Raw genomic sequence first — 20,094 nt, forward strand, 5'->3', positions numbered from 1 at the left:
CAGCTACGTAGCACCACCACCCTCGCCGCACCAGTCGCCCCGGTACGCACCATCATGACGCCGCGATGCCGCCGAGCGGAGCGGGAACGGGCGCGGGCCACGGGGCGGGGTCGCGGGGACGATCGACCATCCGGCCCCCTTCAGGCTGTTCCTTCGTTGGTTTGAGCCACACAATAGTGTTTTTCTCTCGCAACCCACGAGCACCCGTCGAGCTTATCGGTGTAGAAACCAAGGAAGAGACTGTTTGCCGCCTCCCATCCGCGGGCCATAATTGTGCTGCACACACACATGACACACCACCGGCTCGCCCCCTGTGCGGCAGTGAAGAAGATTCAAGGCGAGCAAGCCAGCAATGGTCCCTGACTGCCTGCCGGATTTGTCGCCGTGTCCATCGCTCCATCCGTCGGCGTCCCCGCGCGGGCCGAGGCCGAGGCCGATGCCGACCGGTTTGTTCTCGGATCCTGGGCTCGGGTCTGGGGACTGGGGACGGGGACACCGTGCGTTGTTGGTGAGTGGTGACTACCATGCCGACCGTGTGTTTAGGAGCCTGCCTGATCTGAACCAGTCACTGCTGCGCGTTATTGATCTGGGCCAGGTGGGGGGCGAGGGTTTAACCGGGGTTGTCGTCCTATTGTAGTTGTAGGCAGTCACTACTCACTACGATTAGCAAGTTTAGCTTTGACATGGAATCAAGTTTGTTTGACACAGTTGGCTTCCAGCGTTTTGGAGAGCATATTAGGGTAGGACAACATTGAGAGAGCAAGAGGGGACAGTTGGTCAACACACATCCAACTTGTTGGGCTGGCTGCTTTGTCTGGTTTGATGTGAGAAAAAAATACTGTTCCAGCTTATAATCCACAATCGTTTACGGCCTGCCGAACAGGTAAGTTCATTATGGAACTCCGTACTTAGCATTTCAGCGAGCAAACAAACACATCGCACAATACACAAATTCTAGTTTCCTGCACCCTGCTCTACAAACAGACAGATTTCCGGCAGAACAGACAGGTCAGCTTCTGGCTTTACTACACAACAGCTACAGCAGCACAGCTAAACCAAGACGATAGAATACAGCAGCGCATCAGAGAGAGAGAGAGGATCAGGCACACACGCACACTGGCACACCCTAGGACACTGGAGGTTATAGTAGATCAATAGATGCAGTAGTGGTTACTTATTGGCCTTGTGAAAAGCTTAGCCCGGGCAGTAAAATCTTCTGCCACCGGGAGGGGAGGCGGAGGCGGAGGCCTTGTGGATCGATCAAGCGAGGAGCCAGAAGTTCTTCTGCCACCGGGTGCTGACGAGGTAGCCGCCGACGCCCTTGCTCTGCCGCCGCACCGCCAGCGTCAGGCACTCCGCCCGGTTGATGCACTCCTCCACCAGCTCCTCGCTGCTGCTCCGCAGGAAGCTGCAATGTTTGTTCACAACGGCCACCCACGCATCAGCAATCTACTACTCTACTAGCAGGTAGATACATAAACATGGAAGCTTAATTTGATTATACAAGTGGTGAAAAGGTGACTTTGGCATAGTAACTTTTTTCTGACGCTGTATGTAAGCTTTTTCGTGTGGTTTTAAACTTTTCTTTCCGGATGTTTTTACTTTCACAGGCGTACAAGAGCAACGACTGCCAGGGCACACAGTGACAGTAGTACCCCTACGGTTCTTGCTGGTTGCTTTGCTCCATTCGGGAGATGGAATCGAATTTAAACTGCAAGGACAAGGGAAAGGCATCTCCGGTTTATGGATGGCACATGGCTGTTGCTGTCTGCTAGTGCTTGACCATCCCATCCCTGCCCCTACACTGGTCTCATGTTCATCTTAAAGTTGACAGCTTGTCAAACAGTTCTTTCTTGCTACCAAGAAAGAAAACTTCAGCTGCTAAAAATATACAGTACATGCTCTCTGGGAGTTTCAGGCATTTGTTTCTGAATTCTGAAGAATAATGGGCACGAACAGCAGTGTGATAGGCTGTGCCAGCTCCGCGAGATTCTATTCCCTCCCCTCCCTCTTTCACCTTTGCACGGCACAGCCCAACTGAAATACTGAATGATCCGATCCGTGACGAGGGACACATCGCAGGCGGATTGGATGAGAAGGCGGTGCGTGCACATGACATGCATGTTGTGTGTGTGTGTGTGCAGTGCAGTGGCAGTGCTTACCAGCAGAAAGGCGAGGGCTTGCGTTGGCTGAGCACCAGCATGGACGCCTCCAGCTTCTTCACCTGGCTGAGGATGGTCGACAGCTTGGGCCCCTGGATCACAAGCGCCTCCACCTCCACCTGTAACGTCCATCACCAAACAATTTTGTGTCATATCGCACCAGAGATCGGATACCGTGATGCATGAGCACACCCGTTTCACGGGCTAAAAGACGAGCAGCTGCGCATGCTTCCACTGCAACACACAGTGACTCAAGTACACTGAAATATGCCACAGTAGTTTTTCTTTTGTACAAACAAACGATAAGGCATAAGGGGAAAAAATTTACAGTTTGACTGTACCTGTTATTAGTTCCTATTAAACAAGGTCAGAAAATTTTGTGCAGAGACTGAACTTGTTATTAGTTCCTAATAAAGGCATTTCTTTCTCAATTGTTTGGGAGACCAGGATATAATTCTGAGCATCTTGCTTTTTAGGAAGATGAGACCCTTTTTAGCTTTAGGCCTGCCATGATCCATCAATAAAAGGGTGGCTATGATGGCATCTCTTTTCATGAACGTTCGGATCAGATCTAGCCACCTACTCGCGTAACTCTTGCGCCCAGGCAGGCAGTCAGTAGTGGCCCAAGAACCCAAACAACTTGATCCAAGAAAAAGCCACAGGGCCAACCGTATGACTCTGTAAGTACAAATTTCACCACATGCATTGCATAAAGAAGCAAAGCTTTTGAGTTTGGACTAACTAACTCGGTAAAGGTAGCATTTTTTATTTCCATCAGGATTCAGCTCCCTGCAATTGTGAGCTTGAAAGTTCAGTCTCTTGGGTCTCTGGGAATCTTAGGAATTTTATAGAAATTGTACAGGGATTTTATAAGAATCAACTTGTTTTTACGGAAAAAAAACCCGCAGGAAACGGGAAAAAAAATCCCGCAATCCAAACCGTGCCTTATTATTGTTAGCGCAGATTAAGGTCATAATGCACATTGTTGAACACCTCACGGGCATGCTCAGAAGTCTTAAAATGAACTCGAAAGCAATGTCCATATTTGCCGAATCAAATGCTAAATGAGAACGTCAAACACCTATGTCTTCATTTCAGTGTAACTGAAGTTCTGAAACAAAATGCGACGAGCATGCCTTATATCTGTTTACTGTGGATACAAGTATACAACATGTAGAAACAAGTTGTAAAAAAAAACATGTAGAAACAAGCTGCGCATGAGTGAAGAAGTAGACGGCTAGACGCACCTCAGGCTTGCAGGCCTTGCAAAGCGCGCCGAGGGAGTTGGCGAGCGCGGAGGCGTCCTCCGCAACGCCGCGGCTGCCACCGCTACCGCCGCTCCCGCTCTGCGGCGGCAGGACGTGGAGGAGGGTGAGGAAGTCGCCCTTGTTGGCGACGTGGGTGAGCGCCCACATCATGGCGTGCTTGGCGCCGGAGCTCTGGTCCACCACCACCATCACCCGCTTCCGCCCCGCCGCCGCCGCAGCCTCCTCCGTCCTGCAGAACCGGCGGTGTCCCCGCGCCCTGCTGGCCTTCTTCCTGGACCAGCGCCGCGACCCGCGCCTGCTGCCGGTGCCGGTGCCGCCGCCGCACTCCCACTCCCGCTGCTGCAGCTGGTGCGGCGCGCCGCCGCCGTCGCTCGAACTCAGCTGCCGCAGGAAGTGCTCGCTGCTGCCCCCGCTGCTCCCCATCGATCTACTCCCGCTGCCGCCGTGAGGTGCGTGTCGTGTGCACGCGGCTCGGTGCGTGTGCGCGCTGTGGTGTGGTGGTGTCGAGTGCTGGGCTTGGCTTTGGTGCGCGTGTGTGCGTGATGTAACGTTCTTTCTTGTTTTAAAGTGGAAGGCGGGCAACCCGCACAGGTCAGAGTTAATATACGCCCCCCTCTAATAAATCAGGTGTTTCGTTAAAGTAAGTACGGTCAACAGTTTAATATACTTCGATCGGCACAGAAAATAGTAGTCCAAACTTTATATGACTAGATTGGTAAGAAATTATACTATCCAATGATTATAAATTTATAAGTATAAATAATATAATATAAAGCAAATGAATGATAAAAGTGTAACCCAGAAGACCGTGTCGTTTTAACTTGTGTTAGATAAAATAGAACGGAGGAAGTAACTCTATCGACAAAATACAAATAGAGGTGTGGTGTGAAGGTGAGCTGCGAATATGTCATGCATATGGTTGGGTGGGGGAGATGCAAGTTTGGTTTTCCTCAAGGATAAACATGCATGAGCGATGAGATAAAAATAAGCTAGCTAACTCATTGTCTTTTTGAATCCCTCGGTCTAATAGTTAGGGTGTGTATACTCTAGCCGGACCCTTGCTCATGCGAAAAGCCAGTCTCATTGTGACTCCCAAGATATAAGGCATATTTGGGTTGTAGCTGGACAAGCTGCTGGGATGGTTCCGCACTTCTGCCTTTCTTCATCAAACGTGCCTCTTCCAGCGGATTACCACCGCTGCTGCCCACTCCTCTGCCCCTGCTAGAACTTGCCCCACTCCGGGGTGACTGCTTGCATCGGTTCTTATCAAAATTAGCCAATGCAATTAAAGAATCAATTAAAACAACTAATATAATTTGGTAGAACTTGAATTATAAGACGATGGAACAATAAAACAATAACAATATATGGATGTCTTGTATATTTTTATATTATTAAAAATAGTAATTACACTTAGTTGAGACGACCTGTATAACTTACATTAAAAGGTTAAAAGTTAGTAGCTAGGGATGACATGACATTTTGTAGGAGATCAATGATGTTGATGACTTACACGTTAAGATAGAATGCTAGTAGAGTTTATGATTATAAGATACGATAAGCATACCTCGCGTGTTGCTGTGGGTATCGTGAATAAACTTTTAGTGGATTGTATGGTATTACTGATGTGGATAAATAAATACATTTTAATGGATGACGTGGGTTATTAATGTGGATAACTTGCATGAGTAGATATGTGTCATAATTGCACGCACAGAGATGACTCGGTTATTAAACATACAATACTCTTGGTTGGATGCACATCTACCCGTGTGACTTGCTATGGAAAAACCTGGATCTACAAACGCTATGATGAAGACAGCGAGTCCATTGATGCCAGCCTCCTCAGATCTTCTTCGGTGACCACGAACAGCTTGTCTTTGTCCCGGATCACGTCAATGGAGTCGATCTCCGCTCCTTCGTCGTTCACGATCAGCGCCTTCTCCGCATCAACTTTCAATTTCTTACCTGAAGAAAAAGAAAAGCGCGATAGAATACTTCAGTACTTCAATTAATTTGCCACTGCAACTGCAGTTAGCTGAATGAACTCTGCTTTCTGCGCCTACCGACGATGGCTTTGAATTCTTCCATGGTGCCTGGCAGATTGATCAGCTTGCCAGCTTCAGAGCTGCGGTTTCTAAGGAAAGGGTGGCCCTTGTATATGCTCACCCGAGGCCAGCGCTGGTTGTCCGAGGCTCCGAGCTTCTGCTCTGTAATCTGCCTGGACGGCAGTGCCCCGACGAGCCGCCGTCCGGGACTACCGCTGGGGAGTCAACGATGGTTATCGAGTGGCCGAGCTCCCGCTTCCGCAGCAGCTCGCGAAGTACGGTCGGCGACATTGTTAGCCGCGTGGCGCCGGAGCCGGAGCCGTCGTCGTCGAGGCTCGCCTTGTCCACGCTGGCCCCGTTCATGATCAGGAACCTGGCCGCGTCGGATTGTCCCTCGGCCATTGCCACGCGCAGCGCGGTGGCGCCGTCGTGGTCCTCCGAGTCCACGTCCAGGCCGAGCTTGAGGAGCTCCCGGAGCGCGTCGAGGTCGCCGCGGCGCGCGGCGAGGCACAGGACGTCTCCGCCGGCGTGCGGGTTCGACGCGCGCGCGAAGTGGTACAGGATGTTGAAGATCTTGTGGTGCCCCGCCGCGATGGCGTTCCACATCGCCGTGTTGCCCTGCGCGTCCTTGATGTTCACGTTGCACGAGTGCTTGAGCAGCACCAGCACGCAGTCCTCGTACCCCTTGGACGCCGCGATGTGCTGCGAGTGGCGTCACCAACAACAGTGTCCGCATCAAATGGCTGTGCAGTGCATGGATGCGCGGAATGCCCTGGATTCGTGTCGTGTGTATGTTCGCTTACCAATGCTGTTCTGCCCTTGGCGTCGCCGACGTCAGCGTCCTTCCCTGCCCTGAGGAGGTCCTCGAGTAAGCCGCTGTTTCCCATCGCGGCAACCATCAGCACATTCGCGTCGTCGTCATGCTCGCCAGTGTTGTCTGCCAGCAAGTCCTCGACCTTCATGTTCAAGCCATGCATCTCGACCTGATGCTGCAACCGTTTCAGTGATCACCACCAGCCCAGAGCGGCAGAGCGCGGTGCAGTTTGTTCAGACTTTTGCAGAGAGCTGCGAGACGACTGGTAAGCGGTAACCTTGAGGAAGTTTTTGATGATGACGACGCTGTCCTCGGGCCTGCTCTGCATAGCCGCCTTGAGCGTGGCCTGCTTCAGCCGCAGCAGTTGGCTCAGCGTCCTCGTCCGGAACGTGAAGGGCTGCGCCCGGTCGCTCAGCGCGCTCACCTCGCCGAAGATGTCCCGTGTCCCCAGCGTCGCCTCCACGTGCTCGTCGATGCCGTCGAGCAGTATGACATCCACCTCGCCGGAGACGACGACGTACACGTCGTCCGGAGCCTCGTTCTGCACGATCACGTTCTCCTTGGGCGGGATGTACTCCGGCTTTATCTTGGTGCCCAGGGACAGGTGTTAGAATCTTTGACCATCCGTGGTGTAGTTGAGTGGGGTTTTACTGGGTTTCTTGTAGAAATGATGTGTACGGAGAGGGACAGAGAGGGAGAGGGAGAGTTAGGGTTAGGCACAGACCATCGGTAGGCATTGAGGAGGCGGATCCGGCCATCACAGGTACGCCAGTGAAGATTTGCGCTAGGGCAGCGACGGGCGCTGAAGAAGGAGTGGTGCAGTGAAGTGGTGTTGGCGCAGTGCCGTGGCGGCGGCGGTGCTTCCCGTCACTGGCTACGCCCCTCTGTTAGATCGGAGTAGGGTTTGCCGGTGGGGTGTACGGCTCAGGTCAACATCGTATTGAGAGCCGCCGGCCCCACCTCTATTTATTGCGCAGTGTGATGGGGGCCCGCCAGCCATAGATGGACTGGGCGCCCCCCGATCAGGGCGCGAGGTCAAAGCCCAAGTGGCCGTTGGGCCACTGTGGTTGGGAGATCAAACCAACATTCTCCTCCTTGATCTCAACTCATACTTTAACTTTAAATTTTGATTTTAATCACTTTCACTTTTATTTGTTCCATCACAGATTAGTATATAGAGCATGTTTCATCGTCACGGTCAATCGCCGATAGATTTAACAGCTACAATACACGTCTCTGTTCTGAAACAGATTCTTTAACTTTGGGCCCTTTATTGTCCGGAAATCATAGGCTTTCCCATAAATCCATGTCGACTGTGTGTTCTCTGAACACACTGGGTGGTAAGCCTTTTGTACGCGGATCCGCAAGCACTTGCTTGTTACTTATATGTTCAATACTTTTAGTATGATTTCGGACTTTCTTCTTCACAACGTATAACTTTAACGTCAATGTGTTTGGCAGCACACTTAACACGTTGTTATAGGAGCGAACTACTTAAATGGTTATTGTTGTTGTATACCATTATCAATTTCGATGTAAGTTCTTTTAACCATTTCGCATGTTCTTAAGCCTCATAACAAGCTATACTGTGGGTATGCATCTTTGATGACACCATAACTGTTTTTTGGAGCTTTTCCACAATAAAATTCTAACTGCGAGTGTTAGCTACTATATGGGTTTCACTAAATATCTCGCCAAAATTTAATATTTGTACCCACAACTATTTGAGAGTACTTATTCTTTCTTACTCACCATGAGGCCTATAAATCTTTGCACAATTGCAAAACATTCTCAACTCCATTCCAGTGATCTATATCTGAACTAGACTTCTGCCAAAACATCTCGAATACATGAACTGCGTCAGGGTAAGTTCTTACTTATAAACACTCATTAAGCTTCCAACAGCTGAAGCATATAGGATGTCCTTTCGATCTCACATTGGTTCTTGAAACACTGAAAGTTCCCAAAATTATTATCCTTGACTATAGGAACAGACGCAGGTTTATTCACATATATACTTTATTTCTTTAGAATCTTCTCTAAGTATACACTTGAGATAGTTCTAATACCCCTTTTCCTTTTGTCTCGATAAGTTCCAATTTCTGAAACGAATGACGCTTTACCAAGATCATTCTCATTGAAACTTGAGGACAAGAACTGCTTCTTCTCCAACAGTAGATTAACACCACTACTAGCGAGCAAGGTGCTATCCATGTGCAGGATTAGGGAAATTGATTTCCCATATTTAAACTTTGCATAAATACAATTATCCTCTACATTCTCTTTAAACCCAAACTTTTTTATTGTACTGTCAAATTTCAAGTATCAATGTCTTGAAGCTTGCTTTAATCCATAAATAGATTTCTTCAGGCAACATCCCTTACGTTCTTTTCCTTCCACGACAAAACCTTTTAAGTTATGCCATGTAAACTTTTCTATACAAATCCCCATTGAGGAATGTGTCTTTACATCTTTCTGGTGTAACTGTAAATCGTAGTGTGCTATTAACACCATTATGATTCTTAAAGAATCGTTGCATTCTCATTATAATCTATTCATTCTCTTTGTGTAAATCATTTTACCACAAGTGGCGTTTTATAGCTTTCCATATTTCCTTTGGAGTCACATTTGTCTTGCAGACCCATTACAACCTACTGTTTTGGCTCCATTGGGAATTTCTTCTAAATCCCAAATATCGTTGGTATTTATCGATTTCATTTCATCTTCCTTTGCTTCTTGCCATTTAGACGAGTGAACGCATCTCATGGCTTTTTCAAATGAGGTGAAATTACCCTCTATTTAATTTTTTTCTTAACATTGACTCCTTAGTCACCAGAAATATCTGATTTTCTTATTCTTTGAGACCTTTTGGGGCCTCGTGGCACTTCTTTCATATGGGGCTATTGTTACTCTTCATTGCCAAAAGGCAATTGTTCTATAGCCTCCTGTATCACAAGATCCTAATTTACTTATTCATCTTCTTTAAGAGCTAACATCAGGTGTTGTATATGTCATACAACATCAACATGTATTAAGCAATTTGTTACTCTAAAACACTGTAGTGGATATGTAGTCCCACTTCTATTCAAGCTTTAGGTATCTACATACCATGCTCCCCCAGATTACTCCATCTTCTATAAAGATGGTGTATCTTCAAATTTCTTAGTTTGGGTTTAATCTGCTAAAAAACTCATATGGCGCGTTTAGCACCGCCTTGATAACTCTGAACTCGTCCAGTATGAATACTAGGCGACTATGCTATCTTCCTATCGGAACTATAAAAGGTCCAAAAATTTAGCTATTTCTTTACTTTAGGGGTATCGTTATTATGACCGTCTTACTCCCTCAACGATCACATTCATCTTTTATAGATCACTTTTACCTTCAATGCATAGTATACATTGCATTATCTGAAGTATGGGGAAATATCTTTCTTAATTAATCTTACATTTCTCCCCCTCGAAATGTGGTATGAACTTTTCTACCATAATTTCGAAATATTCTGAACTCTTGTGAATGAGAAAACTTTGATTACTTACTTCATCCATATGATTACATCATGCAAACAAAATTCGTATAGGAGTACATTTTCCTCATTTCACTTCAAAACTCAACATAGTCTATTATTATCAATACTTCTGCAAGTCACACTTGCATATCATTCTTATCTTTTGGTTCACATGCAACTTTCTTTTGTTCTTAAATTCATTGAGTACTTAATGACCTTGACACAATCAGAGTGTACGGTCAATACTAGGATAGCATAAGAGCTATCCCAAATTTCTCTCCATGTGCGGGATACACTTAGAGCACATGAGTCATCACATCCTTCTTCTGCCATGCGGGATAAGTACTATACCAAACTCTCCCGCCATGCAGGATTGGTTAACATATATACTATGCCAACTTTACCCCACCATGCGGGTATTTTCTCAAACTTTTCCCGCCATGCGGGTGTAGGGGCGAGATGGCGGACTAGAGGGGGGGTGAATAGTTCTTTCTAAAATTAATCGCATCGGCTAACCGAAACAAGTGTGGAATTAGAACTTTCGGTCTAGCCAAGACTACACCACTCTATCTATGTTCTCTAGCACCTTCCAAAGATACTAATTAAGCAACAAAGATGTCAGGCTAGCTAGAGCTCACCTAACCAATTCTAGGAGCAAGGTCACACAAACCTATGCCACTAGTACTTTAAGCAACAAGGGAGCTCCTATACATGCTAGTAAGCAAAAGCACAAAGCCAACTAAGCTCACTAGCAATGCTCAACAACAAGGCAACCAATGCCAAATTAGAGAGCGCAAATACTTAGCTACACAAACTAAGCAAAGTGACTAACAAGGTTACACAAACCTAATTAGCCACGCAAGGGAGCTACTTCTATGCTACACAAGTAAGAAGGTAACTAGTAAGCTACACAAGCTAACTAGTTACAAGAGCAACTACACAAACACAATGTATATGAAAGTAACTACAAGCTTATGTAACGAGGATGCAAACCAACGGGAAGAACAAGATTGACATGATGATTTTTCTCCCAAGGTTCACGTGCTTGCCAACACGCTATGTCTCCGTTGTGTCGACCGCTCACTTGGTGGTTCGGCGGCTAATTGGCATCACCCGCCAAGCCCGCACGTCGGGAACAGTAAGAACCTACCCCAAAAGTGAGGGTAGCTCAATGACACGCTCAACTAGAGGTGCTGTTCGCGGCTCCTGCGGGGCGAGCACAATGCCCCTCACAAAGCTCTTCTCCGGAGCACCGCACAAGCTTCTTGCGAGCTTCGACGGAGACCACCACCAAGCCGTCTAGGAGGTGGCAACCTCCAAGAGTAACAAGCACCACCGGCTTGCAACTTGATAACCTAGTGCCACTCGATGCAACCTCATGATGCAATCCCACTAGAATCGCTCTCTCACATAATCGAATAATCACTATCAAGTATATGTGAGATGGAGGGCTCCCAAGCACTACTACACAAGCCACCAAGGCTCTAGTGTGCTCAGCTGCCGGCCCAAGGCCGACCATGGCTTCTATTTATAACCCCACGAACAAATAGAGCCGTTACCCATTCACTGGGCAAAAGTCGGGACGACCGGACGCTCCGGTCCGATCGACCGGACGCTGGACCTCAGCCTCCGGTCATGCAATACTCGCCATGTGTCCCCTCCTTCAAACGCTATTCATTCGATCTCAACGGTCATCTGACGACTGGACACAGCAGCTTCAACTGATCGGACGCAGCAACCCCATCGTCTAGTCGGTCGCGATTGGACGCAGCACCAGCGTCCGGTCACCGCCAGCAACACTGCTCTGCCTACGTCATCACACGTCACCTTGACCAGACGCACCCTGTCAGTGTCCGGTCACTTCCAACGCCAGCGTCCGATCGAAGACTGACGCTTGCCCGCTGACTGCCACTACTGACCGGACGCTAGAACCCAGCGTCCGGTCACTACGTGACCAGTGTTCGGTCCACTCTGTGAGACCATATCTTTTCTATAAAAGGCGTCGGTGGCACCGTCGGACTGTCCACCGGTGGAGTTCCTAACCCTTCTCGCCTTTATTTCATCACCGAGTTGATCCACATCAACTCCAACTTTATCTCCTTTGTAAATGTGCCAACACCACCATGTGTATGTGTGTTAGCATTTTCATAATCATTTTCCAAAGGATTAGCCACTCAACTTGCCACGCCACTCGATCCTAGCGATGATGCAAAGTTAGATCACTTGAGTGGCACTAGATGACCGATATGCAAACAAGTTTGCCCCTCTTGATAGTACGACCATCTATCCTAAACCCGATCACAAACTTCTCTACACACCTATGACCGGTGAAATGAAATGCCCTAGGTTATACCTTTGCCTTGCGCATTCCATTCCATCTCCTCCAATGTTGATGCAACACATGCACCAACATGATCAACAATGATATGATCCACTTCATATCATCACGTGATCATATTGGTTCATTGATCTTGACATCACTTGCTTTTCACCGTTGCCTTCGTCCATCGGTGCCAAGTCTTGCTCAAGCTTCACCGCCACATGGTCCATCGCTCCAAAGCCTCCGACTTGCCCTTCACGCTTGCAACTAGTCCATCAAGCCAAGTCTTGTCTTGATCTTCTCCACCTTGATCACATGACTCAATGTCATGTCTCATGTGCAATGAGCTCCTTCATCATCACATGTGTGAGCTTTGCAACATCTCCAAGCCATTTTCACCTTCATGGCATATGTTGCTCACACATATGTACCTGTGGACTAATCACCTGTGTATCTCACATAAATACTATTAGTCCACCTAGGTTGTCACTCAATTACCAAAACCATACAATGACCTTTCAGCGGGTACTATCACAAACTTTTCTCGCCATGCGAGATAATTCCTTTGAACGGACATAATTGCTAGGATTGGCTCGTGTTCAATCATCAAATTCAGAAATAAATCCGAATATTCTTTTAACACACATGTTTAATCCAATGTTAATCAAATTAAACATGTATATGACTTTTATAACTCTCATAAGTGAAACTGAAAATAAATTCTTCTTCACAGAGAGTACATAAAAGACATTTCTCAATGAAGACTCTCATTGATCTATCTCTTTTCTTGGATCAATATCCTAGAATTCTTTTCTTTTGAAGCCATTCTTTAAAGAGAACATAGTCCCTTAAGCAATGGCATTCTTTCATACATAACTTGCCCTTAGGCATTTCATCATCTGAGTCACAAGTACCCAGCTCATTTCTCTTACTGCCTTCAAGAATGAAAGCATAGAAGTCTTTTGTCTGAAAAAATATTCAACAATAATGCTCATTAAACTTTGAAATCTTTATGTTCTATTCTATATCACCGTTGGGCAGAAATAGAATAAAACATTATTCTTCTACATTAATTCCACATCACCGTTGGGCAGAAATGGAATTAACGTATAGAAATTCAATAATCTTGAAAACATAGAACTGCTCCTCAAAATTAAATTCTCCCGTTGGTTCGAATTTAATTAGAAGACAACCAACTTCATTGCAGCGGAAACATGAAAATATATTTCTCTAGTTTAAGAGCATTCCTTGATCTTTATCTATTCTCTAAAAAATTGATCACTTTGATGCAAAATTCATCAAAGATTTAAACTTCAAACATAAAACTTATAGAATTATAATATTGTTATCATCAACGTTGGTTAGAAAATAACAATACCATAATTCAACTTTAAACTTAAACTCATAAATAAACTTATAATATTATTATCATCAACGTTGGTCAGAAAATAACAATATTATAATTTATCTTAACTATAAACCGACTATTCCTCCAATTAAAATAATCCAAAATTTAATCGAAGTATAAAACAATCTTTGCAGCGGGAACTATGAACATAATTGTTGAATTTTACCCACAGGAAAATTCTCCTTTTCAATTTTCTTTGAGTCATTTATCATTTTCCAAGAAATTGCATTTTACTAGAAAATTAGAAAAAAAATGACTTAATTCTTTACTGCATTGTGGCCCAACCGGCAAAACGGTCCGGCCCAACTTAGCACGCGCGCGCGCGCAGCCACCCAGGCCGCAACGTGGGCCTAGGCTGGCAAAGCGCCACGGCGCGCTCGCCCGCCTGGGCCGCTGAGTGGCCCGGTGACTCCTCGCCGTTGGATCAAATTCGACGGCCGTCCGGCTGTTTCGCCCGATCAAAACCCACCGCGGCTGGCCTCCCCCGGAACCCTAGCCTCATTTCTTTCTCCCTTCTACTCTCTCAGCCGCGCGAGCCCGACGAAGAGCAGGCAATGATGAGAGCGAGCAGGGCCTCAGCGCCGTCGTCGGCCCCCTCACCGGCGTGTGCGCTCCCTAGCGGGTGAGCGCGCTGCCGTCGAGCGGCCTGGCCACGGCGCCCCTTTGGCCTGAGTCCGACGAGAGGCTTCTCCTGGTGCTCAGCCTTTTTCTCCCCACGCGTCGGCGAGGCAGCAGTGCTGCGCAGCGGCGAGGTAAGCCCACTGACTCTTCCTCATCCTCATCCCCTTTTCCCTTTCTGTTTCTTCGGATCTTGTTTGCTCTTCTCGGTTTTGACCGATTGGGATGGGGATCGAGTTAGGGTTAGGGTTTTGGGTTAGGGATTCACCCTATTCTTCTTCTTCCCCGAGTCTGTAGCGAGTTAGGGTTCGGATCTCATCGTTTTCTTGAATCCGAGCCCTCTGTTTCCATCTTCACCCAGTTAGGGTTAGGGTTAGTGAAAACCCTAGTCTATATGCTCAGATCTGAAAGGATCTAATCCGTTCTTTTCTTTTCTGTTCTTTTGCTTCTCTTCCCGCGCGTCAGCAAATCGGCGGCGGGTGCTCCATCCCGCGTGAGGCGGTAGTGACCGCGACGGGGAAGCCCTAGTAAGACTTCCCCGGACTATCCAATATCTTTAGGGTTAGAGTTTCATTTTCTTTCTTCTTTTCTTTGCCCTGATCTAGATCACACGCTAGCAACCATGGCTCTGATACCAATGTTAGAATCTTTGGACCATCCGTGGTGTAGATCAGTGGGGTTTCATTGGGTTTCTCATAGAAATGGTGTGTACGGAGAGGGACAGAGAGGGAGAGGGAGAGTTAGGGTTAGGCACAAACCATCGATAGGCATTGAGGAGGCGGATCCGGCCATCACAGGTACGCCGGTGAAGATCTGCGCTAGGGCAGCGACGGGCGATGAAGGAGTGGTGCAGTGAAGTGGTGTTGGCGTAGTGCCGTGGTGACGGCGGTGCTTTCCGTCACTGGCTGCGCCCCTCTGTTAGATCGAAGTAGGGTTTGCCGGTGGGGTGTACGGCTCAGGCCAACCTCGTACTGAGAGCCGCCGGCCCCCACCTCTATTTATTGCGCAGTGTGACGGGAGCCTGCTAGCCATAGATAAACTGGGCACCCCCGATCAGGGCGCGAGGTCAAGGCCCAAGTAGCCGTTGGGCCACTGTGGTTGGAAGATCAAACCAACAACAGGAGCATTTCTCTTGAGACCCCATTGAAGAGGTAGACATCCTTGACGACCGGTACGAAGAGGTGATCACAGATGCTCTTGCAAATGGACTTGGGTAGCTAGTCCATGAGCTGATGGTTTAGGCTCTCGGCCCTGAACTTGAGGCACATGTAGGCCAGGATCTGCTACTTCAGCCGCGGCGGCAGGTGGTTCCGGCCCACGAAGCTCGACGCAGCCCTTATGCTGTTCCTTTGCATCCAAATGCAAGTCGATCGTGTCATTCATTTTGCATACATAGCATGAGATTGCTAGTTTGCTGCAGGCCAAGCTAAGTCCAATAGCGAGCAGTGCTTACAAACTCCATGGTGCGGTGGGTGCCCTCGACGACGAGGTTGGTCATGTTGCCGATGAGGTAGGCAGTGAGCCCGAGGTTGAAGAGCATGTAGAAGATGTTGAAGATCATCTCGACGGTGTTCCTGGCGTGCAGGTCGCCGTAGCCGACGGTGGTCATGGTGGTGATGGACCAGTAGACGGAGGTGGTGTAGCGGATCCGTAGGCTAGCCTGCCGGAAGTTGGGGATCACATCGCCGATCCACGTCTTCTCCGGGTGCGGGTACCGGTCGGCGATCAGGTAGTACAGGCACCCGGCGCAGTGGACCACAAACAGGGTCACCTGAGCGTGCACGCGCGGCGCGGCGCCAAATGGTTCAGAATTCAGTCGTCGGAATTCGGAATTGCGCGGTGACAAATGCTACCAATCGCGGCGAGGCGCGTGCTGCGGATCCAGAAGTAGCTGAAGCGGATGTCCTTCTCGAGCCTGGTGAAGAACTGATTAACCCTGCGGAGACGCCACAGACGTAGGAGGCCCAGTACACTGTACGCGGCGTTCTCCCTGACCTCGCCAGTGATGAAGTAGGCAAGGGCCTAGAACGGGATCGTCGATGCCACGTCCATGACGAAGAACATCGATAGGTACCTACGGGCGCAGCGCACAACAGCAAAGCTCGCAGCATCAAATTGCTTGATGAAGCAATTGTTCTACTTCCCTTTTTCTTTCTTCTTCATATAGAAGGAAAGATCAATCAAATAAACATTCGATGAGTCTTTTACCTGTGTGCCATCATAAAAAATTGTAGTTGCCTAAAAGCCGCTAAAATGTTCCACAGGTCACATATGCCACTGGCCAGAACTTTTTTATCGTCCATGCCATTCCGTCCACCTTCCGTCGTGTTTTCACTGTTAGATGGCCCTGACATGTGGATCCGGCTAGTAAAGATGTCCACAATGCCCGCCTCCTTCCTGCTCCCACAGCGCCGTCCGTCGCACTCGGTCCTCACGCTCATTGCCGCGGTCCCTCCATCTCCCGCGTCCTCGTCGGCAACCAAGAATGGGAGAAAGCGCTACGCTGCTCTGGCTCTCCCTCTCTCTCTAGCGCCCTCACTCCCCATCTCCTTCCTCGTCTAGAACCAAGAGTAAGCCGCGCCTCCGCCATGGCCGGCAGATCCAGCACTCGCCGTTGCGTTCCACCGCCACGGCCTCCCTGTGCCCTCTGCTAGCTCCACCAGCCCCGCCTAGATCTCCACCGTTCGCTCCTCCCCTGAACCCAAGCCAAACCCGATCAGAGACCCGTCGTGCGCCACTATTGCCCACGCATTGCACATCGCCGGCCGCGAACAAGAGTTGGTGGGGTCTCCTCCAGGCCGTCTCCACCCCAACCGGCTACGCCATCGTCCTTCCCATGTTGTGCCGCTCCAGAAGCACCCTTTCTCCGGTCCCCACCACGACAGCATGCACACGAGGCTAGCATGCCACCGCCGGGCTCACGTCGAGGCAAGCCCTACCACGGGTGCGCCTGAGCGCCACCGCGCTCCTGCACCACCTCCCCGCCGCCGGCAAGCTTTTCCCCGGTCGAATTCCGGTGTTCCCCGGCATGCTGTACTCCCGATTTGGTGCAGGCGACCCACGGGCAAGAATAAGAGGACATGAGGGCAGTGGTGATGATTGCTGCTAGGCACAGGGGAGGTGCATGGGTGGCAGAGGTGAAGGAAGGGGCGGCGGCAAGCTCGGCCCGGCCGGCAATGGTGGCGGCGCCCGCGCCCTGCACGTCTGAGCGGGAGCGGGTGAGGAAGGGAGAGCCACACGTCACGGTGGCGAATGTGGCCGAGACCCTTGGGCAGAACCACTCGCCCATGGCAGTGCTCCCCTGGCGGCGACGAGGGCTCCAACCGCACCTACCCCATCTCGCCGGCCATCTCCATCACGACGCACCTCTACTCATCGTCGCCGCACTGCAGTCCCTGTATATCTCACCTTGGGTTCTCGATCTGCCGCCTCCTCGAGCCTCCGGCGCGATCTCCATGGCCAGGGGGAGCTCACCCTCGGGTGCTCGCGCTGGTGGGGCCGGAGCTGGCCCGCGTGCCGCCGCCGCTGCACATTGCAGTTGCCTCCCCGCTTGAGTGCTGGACCCCATAGCCCCCTGCTCTTCAGCCCTCGCCGTCGCAGATCATCCTCACCGGCCCAGACAAGACAGAGGCGGAGCGGCACCTGTTCTTCGTCTCTTTCAGCGAGCTGAGGGCATTTGGCACCTTTTCCAACGCAGTTTGACCATTAAATAGAAAAGTGGATGGAATGACGTGAACGACGGGAAAAAGTTCCACCTAGTGACACCTTGAACTTTTTATGGCTTATAGACAACTAAATCTTTTATAATGGCACCCATGTAAAAGACTCATATTTAATCAAGGTCCAGTTTGAGGGGCCGGTAGCATGACTGGTAGCTGCCTGTGTCTTATTTGGTTGCAGGCTTGCAGCCCTGGTGAGCTGCTGTCCCAAGCATCAGCCCCCAGGCTTAGGCGCACGAAAACGATCGCCTGGGTGCAGCTGCTGGCTTGCCTAGACTAATCACTTCTTTGTATTATTTGTTTACTGCTATTCTTTGTATTAGCTGGTACTGTGTACACGAATTCCACGGGAAAAAAACGTGTACCAATAAACTTGCACTAATCACAAGTCCAGATCACGTTCTTCTTTTCAGTTCTCTGTCAAGTGTTTTTGCTTGTAAAGCAACAATGGAAAAAGGATTCTTATGAGGGGTTTGATACTATCCGTCTTTTCATCCGATTATTTTTATGTAATTCCTATCATGTGTTATTTGCCCAAGTTGACTTAAGCTACAACCAATTTAAACTAGTGCTTGTGTTTACAGAATAAATTTTAACATATATACCACTTAATCTAATCTCAAGTCCAGGTCTCCAACCAAACAAACTTTATCAGGTTTATCTGGCCGGGCAAAAAAAAAAAAAAAAAAATCCAAACAATCTTCAGGGAACACTTTTTGCCAAGCAAATCAACCAGGCTTCTAGCCAAAACAGGCTCTAGTGCATCCAGAATATCAAATATGTTCGGAGGAAGATACAAACGATACCTACCATACCACTATGTGATGACGATGTGGTTCATCATTTGGGGAGCTGTCCGGGAGCTGCGCACTCAGTAATGTGCTCGCGTCCGATCTCTCGGCCACAACTTCATTAATCGCAAATGCTGAAATGCGTATAGTGTAGGGCCACATATATGGTTGTTTGTTCAACATGTTGCAGATATGTTTGTGCTCTTGATTAAAAGAGCAATGGATGATGGACAATTAAGGGGGTCATCCCACACCTTGTAGATGATGGATTGTCAATTATTGTAGACGATACCATTATTTTTTTGGACCATGACATGGAACAAGCAAGAAACATGAAACTTTTGTTGTGTGTTTTTAAACAATTGTCCGGTCTCAAATCAACTTTCATAAAAGTGAAATCTTTTGTTATGGAGAAGCAAAAGATTTTGAGGACCAATACATCAAGCTCGTCGGATGTGATGAAGGTGAATACTCCTTCAAATATTTAGGTATACCTGAAAGCATCTAGGCCCCTAGTGGGTTTCGGTGATTAATGACTACACAAAATTACCATGACCAACGTGTGTTTTGCAGATGCATTATAAGTTAGGTCATGGTAATGGTGATTGATTGGGCACTTATGGTATTCATCCCCTAACGATGGAATTCGTTTCGGTTTTCAAAAGATGGACGACAAGGTTAAGGACGAACTAGTTCTAAGTGTCATTTGGCGTTGAGAGACACTTGGATTAGTTTTAGGACTTTGTTTTTCTTTTAGCCATACTATAAAGGGGGGCATGGATGGGTAGCTTGACCTAGGCGAGTCTAGTGAGAAGAATGTGGTGCACATTTATTAAATCTAGCACTAGGTAGCTCAGAAGAAGCCCAAGATCATCGAAAGTTGGAAACCGATTCGAAACAACGATCAAATAGGAGGCTTGCAGCTCTGGTGGCAGCGGACAGGGTTGTGTGCACCACCCTGGTCACCGCCATGGGGGTGGTGGTGCCACCGCCCCTTTTATCCAGAGGCTGGGTGCCCGGGATGGCACCGGATAGGGCACCGCCATGGGGGTGGCGGTGCCACCGCCATATATTTCCAGAGACTCGGTTCTCGATGTTTTGCCTGGAGGGGCACCGGACAGAACACCGCCATAGGGGTGGTGGTGCCATCGTCGTTTTATTCCAGAGAGGAGGGAAACTAGGGTCTGGTCACCGCCCCGAGGAGTAACGACTATTTGAAATATAGCCGTTGGGATGGCACCGGACAGGGGGTGGTGGTGTGCCACCTTGCTGTCCGATGACCCTGAAAAAGTTGAGTGGAGGGCCAACGGCTAGTTCCATCCCTTGGGGCTATTTATACCCCTCCATCTCGTGCATTGAGGCTCTCTTGCCCATTGTTCAACTGAGGAAATCATTTGGTGTGCAAGAGCCTAGTGGGGTTGTTGAGATTTGCCAATCC

At 48.7% G+C, this 20,094-nt stretch overlaps 1 protein-coding gene and 1 pseudogene across 1 annotated transcript; both read right to left on the reverse strand.

Moving 5' to 3' along the window:
- Window positions 1-888: 888 nt before the first annotated feature.
- On the reverse strand, window positions 889-3,973 carry LOC136518065 (uncharacterized). Its single transcript, XM_066511722.1, has 3 exons — window positions 3,410-3,973; window positions 2,163-2,281; window positions 889-1,408 (listed from the first exon to the last, which is right to left on the reverse strand). Exons 1-3 carry the CDS (start codon window positions 3,851-3,853, stop codon window positions 1,261-1,263), a joined length of 711 nt encoding a protein of 236 aa, XP_066367819.1. The 5' UTR covers window positions 3,854-3,973; the 3' UTR covers window positions 889-1,260.
- Window positions 3,974-5,237: 1,264 nt separating this feature from the next.
- The window catches only part of LOC136515795 (potassium channel AKT2-like), a 56,655-nt pseudogene continuing 41,798 nt past the window's right edge, over window positions 5,238-20,094 (reverse strand).

The sequence above is a fragment of the Miscanthus floridulus genome, chromosome 17 (genome assembly GCF_019320115.1).
Source record: "Miscanthus floridulus cultivar M001 chromosome 17, ASM1932011v1, whole genome shotgun sequence".
NCBI lineage: Eukaryota > Viridiplantae > Streptophyta > Magnoliopsida > Poales > Poaceae > Miscanthus > Miscanthus floridulus.

Bases quoted from the DNA above. Each gene is read 5' to 3' on its own strand.
- LOC136518065 (XM_066511722.1), bottom strand. From the start codon at position 3,853: ATGGGGAGCAGCGGGGGCAGCAGCGAGCACTTCCTGCGGCAGCTGAGT. The intron at 2,282-3,409 runs GTGCGTCTAGCC...TGGACGTTACAG, and splicing joins GCAAGGCCTGCAAGCCTGAG to GTGGAGGTGGAGGCGCTTGT. The intron at 1,409-2,162 runs GTAAGCACTGCC...CAAACATTGCAG, and splicing joins AAGCCCTCGCCTTTCTGCTG to CTTCCTGCGGAGCAGCAGCG.